This window comes from Peromyscus leucopus, chromosome 20 (assembly GCF_004664715.2).
Source record: "Peromyscus leucopus breed LL Stock chromosome 20, UCI_PerLeu_2.1, whole genome shotgun sequence".
Lineage (NCBI taxonomy): Eukaryota > Metazoa > Chordata > Mammalia > Rodentia > Cricetidae > Peromyscus > Peromyscus leucopus.
In genome coordinates, this window is record NC_051080.1 from 25,481,504 (window position 1) to 25,504,657 (window position 23,154).

Consider the following 23,154-nt stretch of genomic DNA (forward strand, 5'->3'; position numbering starts at 1 on the left):
AGGATGAGTACATGGTACCTGCTTCACAGTGGGTGCCCAATAAATACTGAAATGTGCTAGCACAGTGCACCCGGCGATACTTAAAGGCCCCACTGAAACAGATGATAGAGTGGTCACAGTCAGCGGGAGAGGCTTGTGGTTTTTTGCTAACTGACCATCTTTTCATACGTAGACAACCTTATCAAACCTGTCATGTTGCTCTCCTTTCTGCTCAGTACATTCAAGAGTGCACATGACAGCCAGGCTCCTCCCATAGGGCCTCTCCAAGTTAAAGATTCCATACATACAGTCCAGGAAGTCTCTGTCTGTAATAGCAACCTTTAGCAATGGTTTCATACATCTCTGCACATTCCTCAAGAGAAAAGATCTCTACCCTACCCACCTAAACTTCCAGGTCTTCCGAACTCTGTCCTTTCTCATTGCCCACCATTTTCTCAACCTAGTGGCTAGGGGCTGGAAGAAAGTCTTGGCCAAGACTGTCCCTAACTTTTGTTTGACATCCTGAGGATGCTGCTCTATCAGCAGGTGTATCAGTTACTTTTCTGTTGTTGTGATAATACACCATGGTGAAGAGCCACTCAAGGAAGAGTTTCTTTTGGCTCCCATTCACCAAATGCACAGTCTCACCTCTCGGCTATTTCTACTAGAGAAGAGTGCTCTAGCTCTTAGATCAATGTGCCCTCTTGCTCACATTCCCCTACCCACTTCTTTTTACTTTGGTTTATGCCACTCAGCATTGGTCACATCAAATCATCCTCCTCTTATCTTGGGCTGCCCTAAAAAAACATATTAGACCAAGTGGCTTATGAACAGTAGGAATATAGTTTTCTCAGTTCTAAGAAATCTGATTATTATCAAAGTCCCAATATGGCTGGGGTCTAGGGAGGACTCTGTTTACTACACAGCGCTGACTTCATGTAATCTTATGGGTGAAGGAGTGTGAACTAGTTTTGGGGCCTCATTGAATGACATTTGTCTCATTCGTGAGTATTCCATCTCTATGAACCGGTCTCTTCCCAAAGCCCAACTTTCTAATGTCATGATCACATTTGGGGCAAAAATGTAACATATGCATTCTGAGAGATACAAATATTCATTCTATAATGGCCTCTCTCAGGGAGGGCTGACTTTGTGGAAATAACTCAAATTGACTCAGCATGAGATTGTACAGGGGCCCACAGGCATGTGTTAATTTAGGTAATGTAATTGTTTATCTTCCAGAATGAGCCACACAACAAGCTCTCCTAAGAAAAAGGGGACTTGAGAGGTAGCTCTGGGATAGCACACTTGCCTAGCCTGGGCTAGGCTCTCAGATCAACACCTAACACAACAAAAGATAAAAAGGAAAAAGTGTCCCTTTTACCATTTTACCTTTCTGGAATCCCAGTATGAAGCCTGGATAATGCTTGCTGCCTGCTGAACAGAATCATCTAAAGAGAAGCATTCACTGTTGAACTCCACACGAATCGTAAGGAGTTAAGGAGCTATGCTGTGTCTGTAGTGCCAAGAGCGAAGATACTGCAGTCTTAACATACACTAGCACAGGGCCAACTGTTTCATTTACATAATATATTCAATGGCCCCACTGGGGAGATTCTATTATTTTAACATATTACAGAGAAGGAAACTGAACTTCAATGAGAAGTACTTTGTCCAAGGTCATGGGCTATGAAGTGACAGATCTGAGGTTCAAATCAGGCAGTTTAGACCTCCCATCTAGGCTGCACTGATGGTTATGCTGAGGGAGACCTATCCACTGTGCCACCCCCTAGGTTGACACCCATGTCATGGACTTTGTGGGAGGCATGCCTTTGTACTTTGCATAGAGCAAGGCACCACTGCCTGCCTGGAGATAAGGTTGCTCAGTGACGGCACTCCAGCCCGGTTAGCTCAGTACCCTTGGGTCTGAGCTCACATTCATGACTACAAATACTTCGATGTCTGGGAAACATACTAGGCCCTGAGTCGCCTGCTTGACAACCCAGGGACACCTAGGAGACCAAACCTCCACCTACCCTCATAAATCTTCAGTGTGGTAAGAACTAGCAGGCACACAACCATACTAGGTTATGGTGTGGACAAAGTCTCTAAGAACTGGGTAGGGGAGAGGATCCTGCTGCCTTCCTACACTTCACTACTGCCCAGAAAGGGAGGATGGCTCTTGCAGGGTGGGTCTTCTTGTAGGGAGACTGCCACTCTCCTTCTCTCTTGTTAATTATGGGACAGGGACAGAGAAAAAAACAAAGGCTCTTCTATCCTGAAGCTCTTCCCTGGAGAAGAAGGAAGTCCACAAGCACCTGCAGACTATTCTCTGACCTAACCCTATATGGCAGAGTACTGCAGAGGTCTGATGTTAGCATGGGGTATTTGGTTCTCATTTGACTATTCAGTGACTGTATCCATCATCCATATTGCCTAAGAAATTAACAGAAAGGTGGTAACTTAAAACAATCCCAGCCCCTCTGATTTAAATTGTACAGATGACTGTCACTAAGTGGAGATGTTCTGTGCTTTATGGATCATGGATCTGATTAGGCCTCATGGACCGAACTTCCTTCTTTAGAATCTACAATGTCACCTAATAAAAAGAAGTAGGATCACTCACATTCTCAGGCTCTAGAGGACAGCACCTTGTGGATCAGGAGGCCTACTAAGGGCTTACTGAAAGCTCACTGCCAAGAGGAGGCCAGGATATGCCTATACCCAGGGGCCATGCCTACATCTGATGCACAAGCCTCAAGGTGGGAATCAGTTCTACAGAAGAGGAAGAGAAGACACCCAAATAGGATGGTGCACACTAAGCAAGGAATGGGGGATGGGGACATGAGGGCGGTGGCCATGGGGTCAGCAGGAACACACTGAGGGTCCGCTCTAAGTTGATGGGCAATCCTAGGTTATTACAAGAGTTATAAGAGTTGGAGAGGTGCCGAGTCTAACTCAGGAGGTCTGTGGCAAGACCAGTGACTACAAATCTAATAATGCCAATGCTACTAGCCCTGGAGAGCACATTTTGAAGAGTGAGGACAGATAAAGACAGCAGCTATAGACAAGGAGTTTTTAAGGTGTCTTGTACAGGTGGAACTTGAGGAACATGCTGGTAGGTGACATACAGAGAGTAAGAGAAGCAAGGTGGTTCCCAGGCTCCAAAACAAAAGCCCGAGAGACATGTTTACTGGCTAGAGAAATAGAGAAGAGAAGGAAGGGGTAAGAAGTGGATGGTTTCCACTGAGGAGAATTCCTATGGCCAGGAGGGAAGCTACCGACTCAGTGGGAATGTGGAGCAAGGGCTAACTCAAAGTTGTACCATGCGGGGACAAATCCAAGGAAGGCCACACCACATCTTATCTCCTGTTTCCTCCTTTCAGGGTAGAACAGCTCTGGCCTTAGTCCTACACCTGAAATAGACTGAGCGACTTCAACCACCCACTTACTTTCCCAGAGTGAAGTTGCAGAGAGGAAAGTTGGAACTGAACAAAACTCATCAGCAGGACTGAGGATGAGGAGCAGGAATAGTATCACACAAACTGGAATGAATGGCAGTATCAAAACTTGAGGGGGACTCTGTAGCTTGTAGGGGACAACAGTAGGAAAATTGGGGCTGAGATAAAGGAAGAAAGAGGCGATTCTCAGTGGACGGGCATCCTCAGCTCTAAAGGTAGGATATGTGGGGGACTGGCACCATAATGAAAAAAAACTGAAGCCTTTATTTGATTTCTGCAGACCGTGTCTCATATGTCCAGAAATGTATCACAGGACTTATTTTTACTTCTAAGATTCACAAAGAAATGGACTTTTCAGCATCAACCAAGGCATGAGAGAGCTCAGCAAGCAATAAAAGAGCTTTGAGAGGAAGTCATTTGGAATATCAGCCATCCGACATTATGCCAGGGGCAGAACGCTCTGAAAGAAATTTCATTTAAAGAAAAAGTTGAAAAGGCTGGGGGAGAGCTAAGGAGGGTCTGCAGAGGACAGAGGCGGTACTAAGTGACAAGGGCGGGTAAGATGCAGAGTGCTCTTCTGTCCCTCCATCTCCATGCTGAAGGCCACGGGTCAGCAACAGGAGAACAAATGCTCTGTAAAGAAGGTGCAGCAGGAGTGTGCCCTGGGAGGCCACCTGCTGGAACACTAGGAACGGGACAGAATCGAAGTTGGCAGGGGCTTGCGATCAAGTCCATTTTATGGCAAAGTTTCTGAGGCAGGGTCCAAAGCCGATCAACCAACACAAACCAAAACCTGAGGTGAGAAGTCTGTCACAGAGAGGGCTATGAGGGCCTGAGGTGAGAAGTCTGTCACAGAGAGAAACGCCCCCCCCACATACACACACACAAATAAGAAATATGCATGTTTCCTTAACCTACTATGAAGAATCCCTTAGACGAACCACAGCAATGACAGAAGCCATGATGGACTGAAAGTCACACAACTGAGACATCATGGTTCTGGTAGCTGTGGTACACACGGCAGACCAACATGAAGTCAACCCAGCCTAGGAAGGGGGAAAGGAAAAGACAGCAGGGGCCAGGCCTGCTGGGACCTTATCTTCCATCTCTAGGTCTTGAACCTCAGAGGACACTGTTTCCAATATACATCAAAAAGTGACCCGCACAAACAAAACCATGAAATTATTTCATGGTATTTTCACTTAAAGGGACAACAGACAAAAGGAAAGTGGGTGGGCCTTGCTTAGCTTGTTCTCAGGTCAAGAGGAGAGGCCTCACCTTGAGCCACCTTAAGGCACTTCAGTTGGCAGATAGCCTCTATACTGTGTAGGGTTCTCGGGTCAGGCTGCAGGACACGTAATTATAATAAAATAGAAGAGAATGCTTTCTTTAAAATGGTCATGGGAATAGGCTTTGAAGCTTCATCTAAATCCTTTCCCATATGCCTCACGCCTCATTTGGCTACAGTCTCAGGTCATGCTCAGCTTGATGAGCCAGGGCAGAAGCCAGGCTGGCTCTCTTTGCAAGAGCCTTCCGGAGCACCAGGCTCTCAGGCCAGGGGCTGCACTTGGAAGGGCCTCTTCAGGGCAGCTTCTCGTAGCACACACAGGCCAGACAGATGGTGACAGCAGGCTCAGCAAGCTTGGAAAGTGGGGATTCATCACTTTTAATTATCGCTATTCTGTGGAAGGTCTCCAAAGGCTCATGCCGTGAAGACTTGGTTCACGGAAGAGGCACTGGTGGAAGACAGGGGAACCTTTAGGAAGTGAGATCATGCAGGCAGGTCCTGAAATGGACTATGTGGATCCCCAGTCCCTCCCTCTCTCATGTTGTGTCTCAAGTGCCACGAGGTGAGCAGCTTTGCTTCATCATGCACTTTTGGCCCAAGTGGTGTGTCTAAAACTGCACAGTCGAACCTTTGAAACCATGAGCCACAATAAATATCACCTTATAAGTACCACATAGAAAGCGGGAAATGGCGGGGCATGCTTGGAATCCCAATGCTGGGGGGTGGATACAAGAGGATCCCAGGGCCTGGCTGTCAACAAGTTAAGCCAATCACAGAATTTAGAATTGGTGAGAGACCTAGTCTCAAAAAGTTGGAGAGTGATGGAGGAGGACATTCAGTATCTACCTCTAGCCTCCATAGGTACACACATGGGCACACCCACCCACACAAACACACATGCATGGACATACATATACCATACACACATATAAAAAATGAATCCATAAAAAAAACTAGAATCCACTTGGGCCCCATATAATATGCACATAAAACATGACAATTCTGTTTTAACATGCAGCCAATCAATATTCTTCATAAAAAGAATATATAGATGATAATAAGCTACAACTTCTGAATTCTCCAACATTTACATGTATGAACTAAGCAAAGTCCTCCCAATACTGCCCTAGTTAGACCCTGTACCAGTTAGTACCAGACCTTCTTCAAGATTCCACATATCAGAATACAAGTGAGGAGTTCCCGAAGATATACAGAAACAATCTGGAGTCTGCAACCTAGCAAACACCAAGTAAAAAGCTGGAATGTATATTTTCAATCAGGACAATGCAGACATAAGCATCTATCTTTCTGGTATCCGACTTCTGTCTAAGACCTGGAGGGAAACTTCACTGTGGAGTAAGAGTTTCAGGACACACACTCCACTACACGGCACGTCTTGACGATGGATCAAGAAATCTGTGTTAAACCAGAAGTTCCTATTGCCCCAGAGAGTTCCATGGCATGAAATTTCCATGCTTTGTATCATATACTTGAGTACCCACTGAGTACAGTCATAGAGACAAGAGTGAGATCTCCACTCTTAACTTCAAAGGCGGGTAGCCTGGACACATGACTCAGTAGAGTATACATGAGAGCCATTCCAAGAACTGTCTTGGTTAGTGCAAAGAAAACTTACTTTTCCCCCTTGAAGTCACAAGGCTCATGGTTTGCTCTTATTTTCAGTACTAACTTCACAATAATGTTTGGGTATCACTAGTAGCCCACACCTCTTCCAAGTTTCTCCACAAATTTCAGAGACATCTTCCCCCAACAACCCTTCGTCACCACAGCCTTCAGCCCATGATGTCAACGTTGGCTCTGTGTTCATTCACCATTTTCTTCATGGCATACCACTTTATTCCTGTTTGATTCCTTTCTACAGACAATAGCCACCCTTGAGGGCAGGCATTGGTTCCTTCCTGGAACTCCAGCACCACAAAACTGACTGACAACAGCAAGTGCTCACTAAATACCCAGTGACTCATAAAAGAGCACATAGCCATGCCAACTTCTATTATCTATATTTAAACTGCCTTCATGAACTTGAAGTAGATAGTTTTCTGGTTCTGGTGTGCTTACTGGCTTTGTTTTCTGCCTTTAAAAGTAGCTGTGTAAACTAGTTCCAGTCTTTCAAACCCTGAAGCAGGTACTAAAGAGGCAGGTATGAGTAAACAGATGAAACTCTGATGATCACATGTGTTATACTCTAACAGACTGGCGAAGTCTCTACTGAGGACAGGGGAGGAAGGGAGTCAAGCACCATGAACTTGGTAGAAAAACCTTTCTTTCCAAACTCATCATTTTCTTCCTTTCCTGTATGGGTTTAAAGCGATGATGTTTCTTTTAAAAGGACAGTCCATGAAGAAATGCTCCTGGGCATCTCTGGCTATTCCCACACTTCTTCCTAGTTTACTTCCTGCTAGGTTCTCATTATGTTTATTTGCATTCTATGATTCTCTGAAAGGAAATTAAGAGTCTCCTGGGTGTTTCTAAAATATCCTAACCTTTCTCCAACACATCTGCACAAACAGCCACTGAAGATACAATCCCTTAATAATCCAAGGAGACAAGACCAATTTCATTTCAAATTCTACCCTAGGCAAGCTAAAGTTCTGAAAACAAAAGGGGGAAGATGGGCAATGGTTTGAAGAGAGAAATACTTCTGAGCAGAGGGACCTCACCTGTTTCACAACAGTTACTGTTCCAGGAGCCATAGCAACCACTGAGGCCACAGCAGTGGTGGCATCGTGGGTCTCTGAACCCAACTCAATGATCTGCTGTAGGATGTTCACAGCTGTGGGGTCAAGTCGATCACCTACAGGAAAGGAGCGAAAGAACACCATTAAGCTCTGCACTGAATGGCACCTAATGTCAACTGGCCCCTAGATGGAAAGACTATGGGGTGATACCTATTCCAGATAGTTCATGGGTTGGGTTCTCAGAAATCACTTATTCAGGCAGAGAAATAACTTGTTTGGTACTTTATAGTTTACTAAACATTTCCTACAAGAAGTTTTCAAGGCCTGACTGGAACCATAAGGGATGGCATGATGATATGATCCCCATTTTTTTTTTTGGATGTGTCAGTCACTTGGGTACAAAAAGCAGGGATTTGCCTCAGGTCACTGGGGCGATGGCATCCCAAACATTTAACTAAAACCCAGATGAACTGAATCTTGATGTTATACAAACTGCCCTCCAGTGTCACAACTGAGGATTACCAGATGACATGTTCAAATGCAGAACTGGTTCCTCCTGAGGGTAGAGGGGCGGGAAAAGCATGCCAAGTGGCAGGCAGAACACCCAAGAATGTCTTACTTATCTAGCCAGTGGGCTTGTGAACTACAAACCAATTTAAGCCTGCTTTCGTTTTAATCTTGTCAAAAGACAGGGGCCCACACCATCAGGGCAGCAGCTTGGCATACCCTTCTTGCTCTCTCTCACCATCTGCTGCCCATCTGTAATCCTCCTGAGCACACCCTTACCCAGATCACTAATTCACTACAATGGAAATTACTGTTTGGTCTCTGTGCTTCATCATGTCATGAAGTCTTTGCCAATGTTTACACCCTCACAGGCAAGCTTTTTGCAGGCCTCGAGCCAACATGAATCAACCAGTAAGAGACTGGAGAAAGAGACTTTGACATAATTAGTGTAGTAGGTAGAGCATGGCCTAAGACGGAGGGGGTGACCTATATATATATACTCACAATATACCAACAGCATTCCCCGTTTCCCACAATACACCTGTACCTGGGAGATGACTCAGATGTGCCTTGCTGCTAACCACTCTAAATTCCAAAAACTAAAATGTTTACTTTGGTGAGTCACTGAGGTTAGATTTTAATTCCTCCTCCACTCCCTCCCTGATCATTACCCAGTCCAACCATTAGTCAGCCAGGAGCTATGGGAATACCAATGAAATATAACCCCACCCCCAGTCCTTCCTGGGCTGACAGGCTGCTGAGACTCACGTGTAAGCAAATCATCATAACACATGGTATTGGAGGGCAGTTAGGAGACAGTATAGGAAAGTCTAGTGGGATCCCAGTAGATGGCATGCAATCTAAGTGCTGAAGGTGGGGGTAAGCTGGGCAGAGAGGTTCCATGATGGGGGCCGCACCATATCTCTGGGCATACTGGAGTATACAGATGAGAAACACAACCTATGCTGATACCTGCAGAATCTGGCCTGGACAACACAGCCTAGAGGCAAGAAGCAAGAAAAGTGGGCAGCCAGGAAGGAAAGTAGAAGGTCTGGTCTGCTGAGCTATAAAGGTGAAACAGTATCTGAAGTTCCATGGGAAGACACTGATGGGCACATGGGCTTGTGCTTGTGGACTCTCTAAGGAGAGAGACACTAGTGGAAAATGGGCATACCCTCATGGATTCTCCAAGGAAAGACACTGGTAGGCAAGCAGGCATGTGCGCATGGATGCTCCGTGGGAAGACACTGGTAGGCACATGGACATATGCTCATGGGAGACGAAGACGTCACTGACCACTGAGACAGAAACCCAAATTCAAATAAGGACTCAGCTGGGAGTCTTGCCTCACAGCTTGGCCTTGACTCTGCAGAAGTGGAGGTGCTGTGGCCTCCAGTTCTCTCTAGCCTGGCAGGAAGCAGTAGTTAACTGCTTGGAAATGGATGCCCACAGGAGTTGGAGCTTTCTTAAGACTGGAAATTAAGGATTTCACGTCAGGAGAGGAGCGGTTCCCTCCGCTTATCCCTCAGTACCATTTGTTCTCACCTAATGCTTCCCCATTAATCCTGCTTACTTGTTTCAGTGTCCGATAATGCATGTGCTCCGGCATTTCCAGAGCTGTGGGAAAATGGCTTCCAAGTACAGTGCCCAGTTTGTAAACTGACCAGAAATACAAGATCGTCACATTTGATTTAAAAATACGATCTGGCTTTCTGGAAGCAATGGAGACAGATGAGTGAGCCTGAGCACACAGATATATATATCTATGTATCTTGGGGTGACCTACCAGTATATCACATCCTAGTCACCGTTATCACCTACCTGGACACTCTGGACCCGGGAATAAGCCCTATAAAATAGATGGCCATGAGGAAGTATGAGGAAGTGGTAGGGACGGCCCGAGGAAAGACAGGAGAACCAGACTCCAACTCTGCTACCTAAGTGGAGGACTCTCACCAGCTACGTGCAGTGGACAGCCACCTTCACATCAGTTAAGAGAGAATGTCAAGGCTACCCCCGAAGAAAGCTGCTCTGCAACTAAGTGTGATCCACGTAGGCCCCACTCTGGCTGGGTTCATTCTGAAGCATTTGTGGAGACAGACATCCTGATTTGTTCGTTACGTAAAGAGCAGCAGCGCTGAAGTGAGAAAGGAAGCCAGGTGAGCCCTCACCATTGTCGGAGGTGTATCTCAGGTCCTGAAGGGCAGCCACCGCGGCTTGTGTCCCCTGAACATCTTCTTCGGCTTCGGTGATGTAGAGGTACTGGGTGAGGGCTCCTCTGGAGTCTCTGTTGCCGGCTAAAGAAAAATATCATGTCTCAGCATCCTTCCAAGAGATTAACAGCAACCTCTGAATTCCAGAATGAGATAAACACATACAGAAGAATAGAACTTTACAACCCACTGGCAGAGCTCTCCTGAAAAGCCATCAGCTCCAATGCATGCATTTCCAAAGAGAACATTTTCTCTGGAGGGTCAAGACTTTTTATCAAGCCGCTCTGAGTGGAAGCCTGCTGCTCCTCATGCTCTCGGGACAAAGTGAAGCATACTGTTCAGAATGAACACATTTGAGCGTGTACTTCTACAGGCTTCTGTCTCCTCCCACTGCTACCAACACTGTCGTTAACCTGCCCCTGACATGGAGACCTCTGGCCATGCTGCTAACAGAGGCAAAGGAACAGCCACGGGAGAAAGTAGAAAACACTGCATTGTTACTTAGCATGTAAAGCACGCACAGGTCCTAACACAGAGTAAAAGCCCACTGAACCATAGCTATCAACACCCATCAAATTATTACACAGACAATGGAAGGACATTCTGCAATATCAGGTGATGGTTGAAGGTAGAAGCGGCTGAAGTGATCTTCAAAGGTATCTCCTACCTCAAGGGGAGAAGCAGAGAGAGCACATAGTCACAGGATGAGTGTTAATAAAGATCTCTTTCTGAGAAGGAACACAACCAATACTGTAAGGTGTGGGCCATGAATCTCATCAATAAAGAACAAAAGGAAGACTTTGGCCAAAGTTTATAGGAGTCAACGTTATGCTCTATCAACATCCATCAGTCACTGACAGTTTCAGAGGAGCATGTACTTGTCCTTTCACAGACAACTAGCCAAACTCAGTTAGGTTATGCCTGCCTGACATAAAGGAGACACCTAATAAATATCCAATGAATGCAAAAATTAATAATAAAAAAAGACCATTTCTCCTTTAGAGTAGAGTAGTATAGTTAAGCAGTGTACCAGCCAACTATGGATCCATGTGCCTTAACTTGTGAGAGAGCTGCTCTTCTGGGGGACCTAGGCATTAGTGACATTTAGTAATGTTTCTTCTGTGCATTCCTAGGAGATAAGTGACAACTCGAACTGCCAGGAAGCCAGTGTGCTTTTCTCCTGGTGGCCACCCTGTGCCCAGCTCCCTCGCTGCTTAACTGCCTAACACAGAGAAGAAGGGCCTATTTTTTTGTGTACTATTTCAAGAGGTTCACAGCTCTGCTAATAGTTCTAGAATCTGCTGGAGGTAACTGACTGAGATGGATGGTTTTCCATTATGAACATTATGAATTAGTATTGCAATGACTGTTTCTTTTTCTTTGTTTCTTTTTTTTTTGTTTGTTTTTGTTTTTCGAGACAGGGTTTCTCTGTAGCTTTGGAGCCTGTCCTGGATCTTGCTCTGTAGACCAGGCTGGCCTCAAATTCACAGAGATCCACCTGCCTCTGCCTCCTGAGTGCTGGGATTACAGGCGTGCGCCACCAGCACCCGGCCAATGACTGTTTCTTTAGACAGCAAATTCTCTAGTGCAAACTTGACAGTTCAGGAGAATAATCATGTCACCATCTATGGTGATGAAACACTGAGGCTGCCATTACCACCACCACCGCAAAGGGCTTCTCTGTCACACACAAACTCCAGCATTTTAACAGTATTCTTCCTCTCAGCTTTCCAATCTACCAGCCTACTGTGTGGCTGAAAACACTAAGGCTACAGTGAGTCAATAGTAGCTCAAGGTCTAACAGCTTATAGAAGCAGAGCCAAGTTCAAAACCTGTCACTCCAAACCTCACTCTTTTTCCAGTCTTAATTTATAAAACGTTTCAAATACATACATAAGTAAAGAGAGAAGTATTATAAAGTCCCACATACTTGTCACTCAACTGCTCAATTTAAACAATTTTCAACTCATGATCAGTTGTTTCACATATGGCCCCACATCCTCCACAACTTGCTCTTGGATGTGTGTGTGTGTGTGTGTGTGTGTGTGTGTGTGTGTGTGTGTGTGTGCATGCCATAGTGCACCTTTTGAGGTCAGAGGACAATTTTGCAAAGTTAGTTCTTTCCTTCCCCTTTATATGGGTTCCAGGGATCAAACTACAGAAAATGAATTACACGTTGTGCCATCTTGCTGTGACTCTAACCCTGACGGCCTTGAAGCAAGTCAGAACCATTGTTTTCTCCACAAGTATTACAAACGATGTCAGCTGTGGACTTTTCCATGTGTAGGTAGTACACTGATATTCAAAAGCTTTTGGAATTGCCAGTATTGTGGATTCTGAATTTTTTGTTTTAATTAGGGATTTTCATCATATAGATGATAATGATAATGCTGCTGCTGCTGCTGCTGCTGCTGAAGATGATGATAACAACAGCAAACCACAGAAATTCCTAGTGATTTTTGACTCCAAGTTGGCACTAAGGCTCCATCTAGCTTTGGCCTCTACTTACTGTAACATCTTCTTCCAACAGTAAAAGCACAGTTCCCTCTATAAACACTTGCTCAATTATAATACACACAGGAAATAGTTTCAGAGCTTAAGCACAGTACTGTGACAAGCACTTTGACCAGACTACAGCACTCATCAGCTCTTTGTCTTTGGCCTTAAAATATCCAGCAACATACTGTTTCCATAGTTACTTGTTTCTGAGTTTAGTTGAAACCCTCTAGTATTTCCAAATGAAACTAGACACTGGCTTATGGCCAAGATACATACATTTTTGTCATCTTAAGGAGCACCCACTAAACTCTCCTAAAGGTGTATAATAGGTGAGCAATGCTTCCTGTCAAAAGCCTTTTTGCATCCATGACAATGATTCCATTCTCCCCCTAGTTCATGGTGAGCTATATAAGGATATGTTCTAATATGGAGTCATGATTTCCTTACATTCCAAAGTAGTTTCCACACTGCCATGGTGTTTCATTGTTTTTATTTGCTATGAATTGTTTCAAAGACCTTATTCCTGCCCGATTATAAGGAGGTAGCTTGTGAGTCCACATGTCAGCTGGAGGTGACTGTGACTGCCGGAGAGTGATGAACCTGGGCAGTATCTAGAAACAGCTGACTGTCTCAGTGAGGTGCAGAGAGGCGGAGTGATGCTACTGCTTGGCACCTGGTAGGAAAATGCCAGAAATGTAGCTAAACTTCCTATAAGGTCCAGGATAGCCCTCCACAACAAAGAATTATGCAGATCAAAACATCAACAGTGCTGAGCTTTCGAAGCTCTGCTTTGAGTGACTGCAATCTGTCCATGATAGTGGCATCTGGTATTTGAAAGGATGGGTGGCTGTTGGCTCTCGTAATGGTGACAGATTCAAATTTCTAAGGGAAGCAGACAGTGGGTAGGAGCAGGGGCATTTGGTAGAGGAAAAGAAGGACCAGGAGCCATGATATGGGGCCTTTCCAGTTCTCTCAGTGATGACAGCAACAGGCTATTTGCCTTCCACTGTGTGGGGTACAACATCTAAAAAAAGGGGTTTGTGAGCTGCAAAAGCCAAGACAACGTTCACAGAAAAGCCCAAATTCAACCCGGAATAAGCTTCACATAGGTGGCTCACTCAGAGGGACCCAGAGCCATGATCTGAAGTGGTTGCAGATTTCCATGGAACACATCCAGTGCTCTCCAGGGCAGACTGTGCCCAGCACCTGGGCTCACCTGACTTGTCACCTGTGTTTCAATGTGTCGAGATCATACCACACTTAAAGTGTTACCTCCAATTTGGGGTCTCCATCAATCTCCACTACCTTCAAGCCATGCTTGTTCTTCAAGTGCCTGTTGTACTCCCATTTGGTGCCGTAGACAAAGCTGCAAACAGGACACTTCAGGCCACCTGCAAGCACAGAACAGACAGGTAAAAAGAAGTGTTTAGAGCAAGTAAGCATAAAGGGTCTCCTTCTGTCCAAATGTGTGGGATCTGCAAAGTGCCTCATTTTGTCTCCAGCACATACAGTCACTCACGCTTACCACAGCACTGAAATAAAACAGCAACGGTAAAGCAGCTTTTAGGGTAGAGATTCGGGAACTTAATATACTCTTCTTATTTATTGAATAGGCTTTGCAGAGAGTTTAATACCTGCTTGATATTTTAAATGCCAGGGAGAAACGAGGAACATAATCCCCTTGACCAACTGGATTGTGGCTAAAATCAATCTTTCATGTTGTTATCTGTAAATAACATTTTTTAAAGTCACTGAAGAGCAGTGGTTGATTTGTCAATCTCCTTCACCTCCAAATGCTTCAAATCAGATGCTCAGTTCTCAAGCGCCTTCCCAGAGAAGCTAAGTCACGAGTATAAATTCTCCTGTGGGTTTCCCAGGAGAGAATAAATTAAAAGGCTGGTCACATCCTGAAGTGTCACTGTTTACTGAACCAATTACATTTTGCACATGTTCCAGGAAGGGTTTAGATGCCTTAATTGGGATAATGTAAAACTCAAGGTAGAGAAAAACAAAACACTAAGGTCACAGAAGAGACTCTTTCTAAAATTCTATCAGAAGCAGCACTACATTGGAGACTGGACACTAATCTCTTAGCAAAAGATGCCAGCTCTAGCCAGAGGAGGCCGAAAGCAGTCCTGTGTTAGGTGACCAGCTCTCCAGGCCAGAGTTGGGCCTCCACATAGGGCTGGGCCCAGACAGTGGGTGTCTTCACCAAAGTTCCCCTGCTTGAGTTTTTGTAGCCTGCTGACTGTGCAGTTCCAGCAGCTCATGCCCCAGTGAGGAGCTGCTGGATCTCACTTTCTCTTGCTCCAAGTTTTCCCTCTGGATGGCCTTTCCTCCCTAATATCATCTATAGACTGTATCCTGAGAGCAATGAAACTCAACATTAACTTCACAAGGAAGGCTTGCTCCTCCCCTCCTCTTTAATTAGTTCCGTGTCAAACAGAATGCAGAGAGAACTAGTTAAAGAGTTTGAAAGTCACAGTGTTCACTTAATACTATCTTCCTTGCTCTTTGAATCCTGCCTCCTGCCGTGGCAAGCTGCTCCCCTGCCCAGTGCCATGGCTACCACAGCACTGTCCAAATCAGTCACTAAGCAAAAGAACACTGTCTGTTTTCCTCCTATAACAATACCAATAGCCAAAATAGTCACATATATCTACTCTCTGAGTGTACATGTCAAATACCACAGGCATAAGCTACGCTCACTCCTCAACAATACTGGCATGATTTCCTCATTTTAAACAGAGGCTTTGGACTATAAAGTAGTATTTGCCTTAAGCAAATACTATAACCAGCTTGAGTTCGGTGCAACAATAGTGATCACAATTTCAATCAAATTCTTCCTGGGCAGTATGATGCACTCACTTTCAAGATCTCTCTGACTCAAACACCCGGGCCAGTTCCTTACCTTTTTTCTCAATCCTGAAGCCTCACAAACAATCATTTTCACATCCCTGACATGAACATCAAGTGATACCCAAAGCAGCCCATTTCTCCAGTGCCTCTGTGAGCTGAGCGAATCACAGGGATACTTATGTTTAGGCAGCCAGAAGCTGAACTGAAGAGTATGTTTTAGGCTATTATCTTCATTTATTTATTGCTCATTCTGAGGAATTCTGTCCAGATGTTGAATTTGACTGAAAAACTTTTGTTAGAGCCAGGCAATCTCAGGGACGTGCACTACTCAATTCCATCCTCGTTTCACATGCAGCTCCAATGCATGCCCTCTCCTGAACCAACTCCATGTCAGTGGACTCTGCACAGAACATTGCCTACAGCTGGAGTTTCTTGTCTACTGCAGAACTGGAAGCTAATAGTACTTCCCTTCCCACCTTCCACTCATTGCTCCTCAGTCTCCTGATCCTGGGTATGTTTAAGAGCATACAGCAGAAGCAAGATGGAGGAGAGACAAAGCCAGGTGACACTAGTCACCATCAGAAAGACCAGAAAGAAATGGACATTAAATTCTTAAGTTATAAAACATCCTACAAAAGAAAAAAGGCAAAGTGAATGGTTATTTTCGGAATCTCAAAGACACTATTCTTTTTATAGACAAGATCAAATGCATTGTTCTTTCTTAGTCAGGAACATAAGTAAACTTCCTTTTAACCTCCCATGGTGGTTTGATTGAGAAATGTTCCCATAAACTTGGGTATTGGAATACCTCATCCTCCAGATGGTGGTGCTGTTTGGGGAGGTTACAGAACTTTTAGGATGTGAAGCCTTGCTGGAGGAAGCACATCATTGGAGGCAAGCCTTGCAATTGTACGGCCCTGTCCCACTTCCACTTCTCAGCTTCCTGCCTGTAGTTGAAGATGTGATTTCTTAGTTTCCTGCTCCAGCCACCTGCTGCCATGCCTCTCCCACCATTATGGATGCTCCCTCTAAAACTGTAAGCCAAAATAAACTCTTTCTTCTGTAAGTTGCTCTTGGTTGTGGTGTCTTATCACAGCAACAGAAAGGGAACTAATATACATTCCTCTTATCATGTACTAGTCATTTACCCTGCTGTCTTTCCTCATGAGCATCTTTGCAAAACCTCTCTTAGTCATGTCTTCCACCTTTGCTCATGGCTAGACCAATCCTGCTTCTCCATGAAAGAGTTAAACACAGAAACAACCAACAGCAAACTTCCTGAGGTCAAATGGAGGCTTCACAGTGAAACTAGAATACTGTTTTAGGGAAACTAATTCAGGGAGAAAAAACAACCTCATATTATGTTCAAATTGTACTTAATATGATAATGCCTGGCATTAATTAAAACTTCAATCTTTGCCATAGCAACTTTAATTAAAGAACAACAAATAGAAATATGTAATCTCACCTGAATGTGTAACTATGCCATTTAATTGACATCAGAGCAGAGAGAAATAATTTCTCCTTCAATTAATTAATTTCTTAGTGTGCACAGTAAAGGTCAACAGAAGGCCTGGTGAGCTACTCACAACCCTGGCATTAAGTGCTCGGTAAAGTTGCAAATGGCCAGCCACAATTTCCTCACGTGGACTACTTAACCAAAAGAAAGTTCAAGAACAACTTTAAAAGCTCACCATGGCAGCCTTGCTCTTTACAGACCTTAACCTATTGGAAACCTAGAGTATTTCCAGGCATTAAAACATCTGCCCTTCTTTGTGGTGCCTGATGTTATAGAAGACTCCATTTCATGTTCAATAACATCAGTCTGGGAACAGCACAGAACACGAGGCAGATAGGCAGTCGGGCAGGTAGATAGATCATACTTGTGTGAGTCTGGTGAACATCCTTACACTCTTAAGTCTGAGCTTTCTCTTCTACTAAGGTAAAGACAGCAGTCCTCATATCCTCATAGTAGCTACAGCATAAGCTACAGCAGAATATAGGGTCTCCCAGATGGATATACTAACCCTCGGAACACGTGAACACATAGCTTGCATGGGAAAGGGACTTGGTAGATGTGATTCAGCTAAGAACTCTGTGATGAAGATCATTTCGGAACATGGAATGTATGTAATATAATCAAAGGGAAGACTGTCATCATAATGGCATAATAGGAGAAAAACTCCTCTGACCATTTTTGCCTTCAATGGTAGAAGAAGGGTCCACAAGCCAAGGCATGGGGTAGCTTCTAGAAGCTGGACAAGGTCAGAAAGTAGATATTTCCCTCACATCTGTAGATTTGTTAACATCCCTATTTTAGCTTAGCGTCAGTGTAAGGTAACAGATCTGCATAGGTTTAAGTCATTTGCTATAGTGGCTTTGGGAAACTAGTACAGGCACTCAGGGACTGGAGCAGAAGCATTAAGGAACTTGGATACTGAATAGTTTAAATTCACAAGATGAGTAGGTGAAATGTGAACACCAGTTCTTGTGGATATTCTCATTTCCTGTTGAGTAAGAAAGTGTTACCCCTAGTGACCTAAAGTGCTGTTGGATCACACCTGGCCATAGGGCTCAGGGATATCTGAATCCTGTGTCAAACCCTAGCCTCTCTTCCCATAGGATCCTTGAGAATAACAGCATAGGAGAACTACAGCAGAGGAAAACAAGCCTATTTTATCATTAGCCGGCTGATATCCTGGACTCTAATGAGGAGTCCCTGGTATACACATCTCAAGTAAGGTCTTCTTCACTTCTCTCTGGGCCCTGAGACCATTGGGAAGAACTGACTGAGCAAAAGAAACAGGTCACATAGTCAACCTTGAGCCAAATTAGTGACTAGCCTTAGGAATGAAGATAAGAGGGAAAAAAAAGAGCACCTCCCATGAGACTTTGAAAGTGCAACCTAATCAATATCCCAGTGTGACGCCACGCCCGCTCCTCGCCCTCATCCCCCTCTTCTGCTTCACCAAATACCGAATCGAATCAGGAGACTGGATTAGCCTGGTCATATCGTCATTGCGCTCTGTCAGCTTCTAATTTGAAAACAGGTGAATAAGGATACCAACCTTTAGGACTATATCATAGGAAAAAATAACCCATTCAATAATAATCAATAATAAGGCATACCATCACACCACTAGAAGCCTCTACCAACAACTCAATGAATCTTGATTTTAGATGTTTTAAACATGTCCATAAATTAAATTGATAACTTATGAGCGACTTCACAGTTTCTGGATTTTCTGCTACGCTATTTCCTGAGATTAGCATGAATAATACGATATGCATGTGCTCCCATGGATACAGATTTACATTTTTCTAATTCAGTAGTTCAAAATAACAAAGACTTCAGCAGAAGCCAAAAATGAAGCCTTCGTGACATACCTCCTGTCATTTCTCCTCTGGTCGTGACTATCTATTGTCACTTCAGTGACTCTCAAACAGGGCCTCCACAGAGGGCTCAGCCACTGTGGAAGCAGCTGATGGTACTCCCAGGCAGGACCTCCTCTCATGTGGAAGGGAAGAATCCTTTAGCCGCACCATCAGAACATGAGGTCCTGAAAGGAGCTGCCTAGTCCCAGTGCTACTGAACAAAAGAGACAAGCAGGTTCCAACTCAGGAAGGAATGCCAATGAGTGCCACCATAAAGCCACCTAGTTTAGTACTGAGTTTCAGTGGCTAGCACTGGGCTGGCTGCACAGAAGAGGCTGAAAAGACATGTGCATGAGGAAACATGGAGACAAACGTAATAGCTTAGGGTTTTCATCAAGCATTTACTTCATGTCAGGAAATAGCTGCAAGTATTAGAGAACAAGATCTAATTTTGGCAACTACTGTTGAGGGCAGGTATTAGCTTCCCCTGTGATGATTCTGAATGCAAGATCAAGTCCAGGGAAGATAAGTACCTGGTCCAAAGGCCACGCTGTGCAGAGACCCCAGTTAGGTCTGTGTAGCTCCCAACCCTGTGCGTGTTCCAGAGAATCTAGAGAAATCTGACAGGGTACTTTGTGGTACTGGGAAACTGACCTTTGCTAAGACCCATCTTCATCATATCACACACCACTTAGAAAGGAGTTATGACTTCTTGAAGCCTGGCACCAAAGCACCTTACACACCTCAGTGCCTATGACTGCTAACCTAACTCTCGAGCAAGCTTTAATCAGGCTTTGGTGAAGGGGCAGGAGTTGGGGGAGGGGGACTGTCAAGTATGTCTTCCTTAAACAGCACAATATATACATTTATATAGGAGAATGCTTCAAATCCGTATTGATGATCAAGTGATGACTTAGAGAATCTACCCTCAGAATATGAGATGCACATACATTACAAGCCAGGAATAAACTGCTTCATGTAATGCTTAGAAGTCTAATGTCTAAATAGTACCAGAGTGGTGAAGACACATTTAGGTATCTGCTTCTTCAACAAGCCCCTAAAATGGGACTGGGAGATGGGGATGGAGACACATGAAAGAAAATGATCAAGCACCGATCTTCAAAGCTTAAATATGAAACCCAGGTCCTGTTAGAAAATGCCAATTGATTGGAAAGCCTTAGAAAGTGAACAGAAAACTTGGGGCATAAAACAGTTCAAGTTCAGCACAGTTTTGGCAAGGCAGTGATGAAAGTCTAAAAGCAGTGATAGTGTCATCAATCAGATCCATGGGCCTGTCCCACCAGCCACACTGAACATCTATTTTCTGCCAATCAAATCCAAGAGTGTGAAGGATGTGAAAACTAAGCCCTAGCTTCCCACTCATTATTTACGGCAACTCTAACTCAAATCCATTCTCCCGAATGATTCCTGGACATGACGACTGTCGTAAAAAAAAATAATAATAATGCAACGGTGGCTAGTGGTGCAACTCAATGGGAAGGCGCTTGCCTAGCATGTGCAGGGCCTTGAGTTCCATCCTTAGCACAGAAAAGGAAGACTCTAAGCAATGGTCCCCAAAGTTTTAAATATTTTCAGAAAAAAAAAAAAAGCAAATCTAGGAATGAAATGGTCTTTTGTGCCAGATGCCCCTGAACAGCATCTTCTCTACCCTCATGGAAGATGGTGCTCTGTAGTCAAGGAGTCCAACAAGGACAGGCTAGGTGACTGCCTAAGACAGTGCAACTCAAGGAGAGGAAACCCAGATCTGAGCCAAGATCCGCCCCTCTGCTGCACCATCCTGCTCCTAGCATCATAAAACTTCTCCTGAAGAAAACGAAAGGCCCGTTTTCTCTCTTGCACTCTGACAAATTTCTGATGGATAGCTCGAAAAGGATCCTGAGAGTCTTAGCTGCTCATCTATTCCTGTTCTGCTCTGTCACTGAATGCTGCTGGATATAGACAATCCATTTGTGTTACATGGAGATGCATCTCTAGGCAACTCAGCAAGGGATGCTTTGTGCTGAATCGGAAAAATAAGTATCCCTGGCTGTGACACAGCTCTCAGTCCTCCATCTGGTAGCCAGACAGGTTTGTAAAACCTCCCTCAGCTCCACAGAGTCACCAGCTAATAAGAAGCGGTGACTAAAGCTATTCACTGCAGTCAGTCCTAGCTGAATTATTGGAATGGAGACATAAAGACAGCCATATTTCTCTGTGTGGTGACAGCACGTGTGTTATGCCCTCTTCGGTGGTAATGTGTGGTTATTTATTTTCAATAAAACCTCAAAAAGAAAAACTATGAAATTTTTCAATATTTACAGGGGTTTTCATTAATTCTCAATAAATGTTCAAAATATTTTTCAGGATAGCTAAAGTACCTGTGTACTCAAAATGTGTTTTTCTATAAATCCCCCCTGCAAAGTTCAACTACTAAATATATCTTAGTAGCACTGGTTACAATTTTATTTTTAAATCTAATTAAAATATAATTACATCATTTTCCCTTCCCACTCTTTCCCTCCTACCTGCCCCATGTCTAGCCCCCTCTCTGGAGTTGATGGGGTCTTCTTTAACATCAAGGAAGGGATGGCATAAAGACTGTAAGAGCCAAAGGACCATCAAATGTTCTGTGAGATCATACCTTCTAGCTATGCTACAGAAGCTACACCCATGAAATCTCAACAACATGGCTTCCGACCCAAGACCTAAACAATTCCACCACCAGCTGACATCCCAAGATAGATGGGGGGAAATCTCACAGGGCCCAACACATGGATGAAGAGCTAAAAGCAATTAACAAGTCCTGAGAGAGGGAAAATTAGACTTCCATGGAGAAGATCCCCCTAATTGATTATCCAATACCAAGTAGTCAAACCTAGAAACATACCCTAGAAACAATACCAAGTAGTCAACCCTAATAACACTGAATGACTTTGCAGGTTATATTTATGCTTATTCTTTTATATGTATATGTACCAGTAATAGTTAAAAAGAGAAAAAAACCTTAGAAACTATATTTTTCAGCCACAGAAGTTTTCATCTCTTACATGCAATGCTGTATTACCAACAGTCCTCAGGAGTTATAATTACGAAGTCAAAGACTGTAGCAAAGGACAACAAAAAAATGTTCTTGTCAATAACACTGAATGAAGAAAATAAGGCCTAAAATTTCTACCCTGCAAACAGTATGTGCAAACCAAGAGCAGACAACAGTATTGGTAAATATTGTGGCGAGTATCAGAGACTGAAACTTTTGCCACTACCCTTTTAGATTACGACATTACAGTCGCAATTCTGACTCGTGCCTTCTGGCGAATAATGAGGGTGGCGATGACATACCAACAGAGGGGAAGAACTAACGTGATGCCAAGTCCATGGGTTAGACCTGAGCTCTTGGCGTCTAGCAGTGCTTCTCAGCAGGCCTGGGCCCCTCACCTACCTTGCTGGATGAGTGCTTCAGCTGCAAGCTCCCCGCTGCCCACGTTGGCGTACTCCTCGTTGGGATGCTTCCTGTTGTAATGTCGCTTCAGAGATCCAGAGATGTTACATGAGTAATGACAATGGGCACAGCGGAAAGGCTAGGGGGACAAGGAACAGAAATGGTGAGCCTCTGCCAGCTTCCCCAAGTGTGCCTCCGGGGAGAGTATGACACCAGCATATCTACAAATGAGCGGGCCCAGTAGACCCTGTCACCGGGGAATGGCTCGTCCCAGTTAGGGTTCCTAGTGCTGTGATAAACTACCATGACCAAAAGCAACTCAGGGAGGAAAGGACTTATTGTAGCTCACATGCCCTGGTCACAGTACATCTGGAAGGAAAGTCAGGCAGGAACTCAAAGTAGGAACCTGGAGGCAGGAGCTGAAGCAGAGGCCATACAGGAGTGCTGCTTACTAGTTTATTCCCTATGGCTTGCTCAGCCTGCTTTCTTATACTATTCACGACCATCACCCAGGATGACACTGCCTCCTGTGGGATGAGTTCACCTACATCAGTCATTAATCAAGAAAATGTACCATAAGCTTGCCCACAGGCCAATCTGGCGCAGGCATTTTCTCAATTGAGGTTCCCTCTTCCCACATGACTCTAGCTTACGTCAAGCTGACATCAAAACCAACCAACACATCCTGCTTCCATGCAGCCCCAAGTGGCCAGGGTAAGGTAGGTCCCAGGGATGCCACTAAACAAAACTGCAGTCTGTATTTCATGATTGCTCTTCTTGTCGAGCCCTGGCACCAAAGAAGATAAATAAAACAGTAATATGCCAACCAATCACT

At 44.4% G+C, this 23,154-nt stretch overlaps 1 protein-coding gene across 1 annotated transcript in view; it reads right to left on the minus strand.

Annotated features, from left to right (window-relative positions):
- Zfat (zinc finger and AT-hook domain containing) overlaps window positions 1-23,154 on the minus strand; it is a 178,609-nt gene that overhangs the window by 12,808 nt on the left and 142,647 nt on the right. Inside the window, 5 exon segments of the mRNA XM_028876000.2 lie at window positions 7,410-7,543; window positions 10,106-10,204; window positions 10,207-10,231; window positions 13,919-14,037; window positions 22,320-22,458. Coding sequence (XP_028731833.1) covers window positions 7,410-7,543; window positions 10,106-10,204; window positions 10,207-10,231; window positions 13,919-14,037; window positions 22,320-22,458 — 516 coding nt within the window.